General features: G+C 39.7%; 1 protein-coding gene across 1 annotated transcript in view; it reads right to left on the bottom strand.

Annotated features, from left to right (window-relative positions):
• Positions 1 to 1,548: 1,548 nt before the first annotated feature.
• myorg (myogenesis regulating glycosidase (putative)) overlaps positions 1,549 to 6,541 on the bottom strand; it is a 105,882-nt gene continuing 100,889 nt past the window's right edge. Inside the window, exons 2-3 of the mRNA XM_034167089.1 lie at positions 4,033 to 4,406; positions 1,549 to 3,906 (exon numbers count right to left, since the gene is read on the bottom strand). Coding sequence (XP_034022980.1) covers positions 2,115 to 3,906; positions 4,033 to 4,295 — 2,055 coding nt within the window. The 5' untranslated portion in view covers positions 4,296 to 4,406 and the 3' untranslated portion in view covers positions 1,549 to 2,114. The remainder of the gene's footprint in view (positions 3,907 to 4,032; positions 4,407 to 6,541) is intronic.

The raw sequence follows: 6,541 nt of genomic DNA, 5'->3' as shown, positions 1-6,541 counted from the left end.
GTAGATTCTCACAAATCCAACAAGACCAGTGTGGCATTCAGTCAGTTCGTCAAGTTTGTGGAACAAACAGGTGTGAATCAGGTGTCCCCTATTTAAGGATGAAGCCAGCACCTGTTGAACATGCTTTTCTCTTTGAAAGCCTGAGAAAAATGGGACATTCAAGACATTGTTCTGAAGAACAGCGTAGTTGATTGGAGAGGGGAAAACGTATACGCAGGTGCAAAAAATTATAGGCTGTTCATCTACAATGATCTCCAATGCTTTAAAATGGACAAAAAAAAAAACAGAGACGGGTGGAAGAAAACGGAAAACAACCATCAAAATGGACAGAAGAATAACCAGAATGACAGTCTGGAGTTACCTGTAAGTGCTGTGACAGTTAGAAGACGCCTGTGTGAAGCTAATTTATTTGCAAGAATCCCCCGCAAAGTCCCTCTGTTAAATAAAAGACGTGCAGAAGAGGTTACAACTTGCCAAAGAACACATCAACTGGCCTAAAGAGAAATGGAGGAATATTTATTTTTGCAGACAGTTTGTGAGACGACCCCCAAACTCTGAATTCAAGCCACAGTTCACACTGAAGACAGTGAAGCATGGTGGTGCAAGCGTCATGATATGGGCATGTTTCTCCTACTATGGTGTTGGGCCTATATATCGCATACCAGGTATCATGGATCAGTTTGGATATGTCAAAATACTTGAAGAGGTCATGTTGCCTTATGCTGAAGAGGACTTACCCTTGAAATGGGTGTTTCAACAAGACAATGACCCCAAGAACACTAGTAAACGAGCAAAATCTTGGTTCCAAACCAACAAAATTAATGCCTTGCAGATGTGAAGAAATCATGAAAAACTGTGGTTATACAACTAAATATTAGTTTAGTGATTCACAGGATTGCTAAAAAATCAGTTTGAACATAACAGTTTTGAGTTTGTAGCATCAACAGCAGATGCTACTATTACTGTGAACACCCCCTTTTCTACTTTTTTTTTTTTTTACTAATAGCCCAATTTCATAGCCTTAAGCGTGTGCATATCATGAATGCTCGGTCTTGTTGGATTTGTGGTACCTTGTTTCCCATGTAATGATAAGAAATATACTCTTAATCTTTTTAGTCACATAGCACTACTATTATTCTGAACACTGCTGTATACAATAATAAACTCTTGGCAAATATATTCTGCCATGGTTAACCATTTTATCATTATCATCATTTTTATCATTCATTTTTATTTATTCATCCTTTTGCAGAGGACTTGTCTTGCCTGAACTTAGGTGCCCTGCCCCCACAAATTCTAGTAATGCTTTAGTTTTGTCTGTATGCTTAAGTTATCAGAAATCATATACAAATGCACAAAAACAACATGAACAGAGTGTGAACAGAAAGCTCTGTCTGTATCAGTATTTAAGTTTGAGCATAATGAGCCCTTTAGACTGAGACTCAACCAGACTATGGCAGAACAAATAATTCACTTTTGATGGAAATTTTTCTCTTGACAGACATCTTGCAGCCATGAATAATAAGCAGTGATTCCAGAAAGAGCAGAGAGGGTGTAGGTTTTCATTTATTTTACCAACTACACTACATCAACAGGAGATTTCAGTAATTAACTCCTCCCGTCTGTGCAAAGTGGTGTTGGTTTTTAATAAAATAAGTCACCTTGGAGTCTTCCATTGCACTGAAAACGTGAAACCTTTTGGCCCTTTTTTGAACCAGTTTGAGGCCTGTGATTTAAACAGGCCTTCATACGAGCTCAAGCATAAAACAGTGTCCCGGAAATAACTTGGACTGCACAAAATAAAACAAAATAAAATAAAATAAAATAATGAAAACAAAAACAATGCCATTTGGTTAAAAACTAAGATTTGTTGAGAAAAAAAAAATCCCACTTGAACATTTATGGAGGACTGTACCTACCAATTTCAACAGTTTTAAATGTTTTAAAAAGTCTTCCTATTCTGTTTCACATACGTTTTTCAATTAGATTGTATTACAGTCTCTTTTATGGATTTCTAATAGTAAAGCACAAAAGAAAATATGTTAAGCTTGTTTTCACAAGGACATTGATGTAAGAGTTACTCAAGCTGGTTCATTTTTAGACTCCCTCCCTAATTACACCCATAGAAAATAAGCTATTTCATCCAGGTCAACAGGGTAGTCTGTGAGATGTAGAGGCTCCTTTATGTCAAATCTCTCCCCCTTGTAGCTTCGCCAGCGGCCAGCAGGCAGGTATATATCACGTTCCTGCTTTCCGCGCTCCAGTACCGGTGCTACCATTAGGTCATCGCCAATGAGGAATTGGGAGTCAATTTTATAGGCAGTCTCATCACCTGTGGCAATCCACCACAGGGGCCGTATGATTGGATCTCCAGTGTTCAACACCTCACTAGCCAGCTCCAGTACTCGTGGTGTAACAATGCTCTCGTGAAGAGCTGTGTATTTCCGAGCAATTTCAACCACCTCATTGTCGTATTCCCATGGCGGAATAGAAAACTGCATGGACGGCATGAAAGCTGACAGTTCCAGCCAGCGGATATAGAGCTCCCGATCAGGCAAAGCACTACTCCCATCTTCGTGGTTCAAATAGGCATTCCCTCCAATCATGTCTGGAAGAATAAACTGGTAGCCAAGAATGCTGATGGTGAGCACTGTGGGAATAAGTGATTTGAGACCCAGCTCATAGCCCCACACAGAGTCCCGGTCAATAGGTCTAAAGAAGCAGGATATGTTCTGAGATTGGTAGCCACTACGCAATTCTGCTCTATCATTGTAAGGAATAGCCATCTCTGTGTAACGTCTTGTAAAAGTGCTCGGGTCACGAATAGGAACGCTGGTGCTGAATTTCCAAGGTAAGTAATTTGTCTCACCTGCATCAAATTTAAAAGAAGAGATACCATACCTAGCACGCAGTGAACGTAGTTGGTAGGAAAACCAATCACGAGCCTCTGCATTTGTGAAGTCCAAAATGCCTCCAATACCATTCCACCAGCGCACCAAAGCTGGCAGCTGGCCTGTAGGCTCACAGACAAATAGCCCCATTTCTACACAGGTATGGAAGTTCTTTGAGTCATAATTAACAAAAGGGTGAATCCAGAGTGACGTCAGAAAGCCATCTGTTTTCAGCTTTTGAAACATGGCGGAAGCATTGGGAAACTTTGCTGGATCAAAATCAAAGTCGCCATAGTGCCTAGTGTAGCGGTCGTCTAGTTCTAGATGACTACAATTGAAGCCATACTTACGAATGTTGGCAGCATATGTTAAGAATTTCTCTTGGTCAATATCAGTTTTATGTAGTGCCCAAGTGGACCAAATAGGATGCTGAAACATGGCCTTGGCAGGGACTTTGTTTGGTTTGTTGAAGTATCTCCGGACCATGTACTTATGGATGGAAGTTACGTCTAGTCCGACGCACACTCTGTAGCTAAGCTCTGCACATGGAGTCTCCCATGGATTTGGCTTGAAGGGACTGTCATTGTATCGTGCCTGGAAATACATAGTCTTTTCTGTGTCATTCCATCCGAGGTGAAAAGGCACAGAATTGTTAATTTTGATGGCTGTAGCATTGGATGAAAGCCAATAACTCTCCAAAATTCCACCAAATTCATTGCGGTTTGAGTAGATGTTACTAGTGACAAATGGTTTAGGAGCCTGTTGGCCAGAGATGGATATAGGCCAGTGCTGAATTGCTGATATAGCACCACCATACCAATGTGCAAATTTGTATGTCATGGCATGCTCAACTGCAATGTCAGGAACAAGTTCCTCCCAGCGCACACGATAGCACTGCACCGTGTCCTTGGGTCGCACTGTTTCAATGAAAAAGTTAAGTTTTCTATCCGTGGTACGTTCACAGCTCAGAATCTCCCCCTCTTTGGTGCATGAATCCAAATCCAGGGTCCCTGACCTGCAAAGATAATTACAAATACATAACCCTTTTCCAGCACATACATTTCCATTGTAAATGGAAATGTAAGATGGGTAATAAGAGACATGGCAAGTTAAAGAAATTATAATAAGGTGAGATACCAACCTGAAATCCATGCGAAAAACAATTGACCCTCCTTGGTTGCGGATAATGTAGCCATCTTTATTTAGATCCAAAAGTTGTGTCTTCAGGAGCTCAGCTTTTCGTAGGGAGGCGATGTAATAGCACCATGCAGTGACCGCGGCAATCACCAGCACCAGGCCAATGACTCCAGCTCCAACTAATGGACGAGTGTCTTTGCTAAGTTTCTGCTTGGGGAGAACCTCTGTAATTGTGCCCCCTGCTCCACCTGGTACCACCTGGTACATGATTTTTGCTTTTCTGTGGGCAAATCCTTAAGACAGTCTTCTATAGATGATAGAAATGTCTTCCAGAAGCCAATGGTTTTGCACAAAGACCCAGTTGTTTTGTCTGTTTGCCTGCATGTTGTAACAGAGAAAACAGTCTTTCAAACACAACTCTAGCCATTACCTTTAGTTTTTACACACAGACATATACATACATAAAACACACAAACATATATACATACATATACAATAGCGTGTTGCCCATGGGGATGCATGGGCTCCAGATTGAGTAGTGTTCATAAAATAGGTAGCAAACATTTTTCAAGGGTGGTAATAAATTATGCAAAGTTTCTATAATGAGTTGGAATGGCATGTGAGTCCAGAATGTTTTTAGAACCTTAGACCTCACAGTTTTAAGAAGAAGAACTCAATCCTTTTATTTCCTGTCAATTACGTAATTTTTTAATGTTAATTTACTGTCTTAATGTATTAACAAACGGTTTAGGTTCTTGTTATCATACACATACTATTATTATTATCATTATTATTATTATTATCGGTATTATTATTTTATTTTATTATTACTTCTATTTTGTCATTTTATTTTTAAATGGACCACAATGGAAATAAGTGTTTTTACTTTCTTGTGTCATCCATGTATTTTTAACAAATTTACAATTATATTATGTACTTACATTGAACTTACTAAATAAAATCACACATGCACGCATTTAATATATAGATGATTTACTTCCCCCTCCTGGAATGGCGCGAGTCCAGAATGTAATTATCAATATCTATTGTTCAGTGTTGTTAGCTAATATCCGTAGTTTTTCCAAAAATATTCATCCTATCAACATTCCGCTTTGGTGGTGTTCATCCTTCACCCAAAGTACATAAGCAGACCAAACAGCAAATGTCAGCTCTTCCCAATTTGTCCATGATCAAAGTTGTACACACACATGCATGCATACATGTACAAAGATGCCACTTATCTTTTCATATATAGCAGAGGTGGTGGCCAAGTGGTTAATGCGCTTGGTTTCAGTGCATAAGGTTCCGGGTTCAAATCCCACCCCTGCCACATTTCTCCATGTAATGTGAAGTTGCGTCAGGAAGGGCATCCGGCGTAAAACCTGTGCCAATTCAACATGCAGATCCACCTTGGATTTGCTGTGGCAACCCCGAGTGCAAAACAAGAGAGCAGCCGAAGGGACTTACTATGACAAGCTGCACAGAAGAATGAAAACCAAGCCAGAGCTTTTTGTCTTTTCTGCATTCTGCCCCAAGCAGGTGCTTTTATTTTTACACACCCACAAACACAGACGGTGGGGGAAGACATCAAACACACTACATTTGTCACTCATGGTAATGGTAACATGACACGCAGCTATTTCAATTTCAAATTATTTAATTTCAGATCACTCCAAATCCCAACAAAGCTGCCTCAAAGCGGTTCATACAAGCAAGGTCTAAGCTTACCAACCCCTAGAGCAAGCACAAAGGCGAGAGTGGTAAGGAAAAATTCCCTCTAATGACATTGAGGAAGAAACCTCAACCAAACCAGATTCAGAGGGGTGACCCACTGCTTACCATTCTAACATTTACAAGGTTTTTACAAGGCTTTACAAGGGTGAAGAAACAGAAAACATGAAATCAAAGCAACATGACAATATAACGAAAGACTCTCTATGTACGTATTTAAGAATATGTAACTAAACTGATTAAACCAATTGAACTAAAAAAAAAAAAACACAAGAAATCAATACCACTAACAACACTGTTAAATTAACAAGAACCACAATAACAATAACATTTAAAACTAAAACCCCAAACTCACGGTTCATTGTAGAACAACATCCACTGTTCACTGTTGTTAGATAATATCACTAATTTCTCCAAAAATATTAGTCCTATCAACTTCGTTTTCGCAAGGTTCATCCTTGACCCAAAGCATACAAGACGGCAAAAGTCAGCTCTCCCCAGTTTCTTCGTGATCAAAGCCATACTCATGCACGCATGCACACAGAGGCCACTTGGCTATTATATATGTATGTGTGTGTGTCTGTCTAAGAGCTGTCCAATATACTGCTTGAATATCAACATGATATGTGCAATAGCAGGACATGTGATGTCAAACAAAGTAAATTCAAACGTAACCAAACACATTACCAACCAAACACTTTTTTTTTTTTTGCCTCCTTGCTCTCGGCCGAGACGGTCACATTTTGCTCTTCTCCCTCCCTCCTTATCTTTCCTGCTTCTGT

The sequence above is a fragment of the Thalassophryne amazonica genome, chromosome 3 (genome assembly GCF_902500255.1).
Source record: "Thalassophryne amazonica chromosome 3, fThaAma1.1, whole genome shotgun sequence".
Taxonomy (NCBI): Eukaryota; Metazoa; Chordata; class Actinopteri; order Batrachoidiformes; family Batrachoididae; genus Thalassophryne; species Thalassophryne amazonica.
This window is presented reverse-complemented; position numbering and strand designations above follow the sequence as displayed.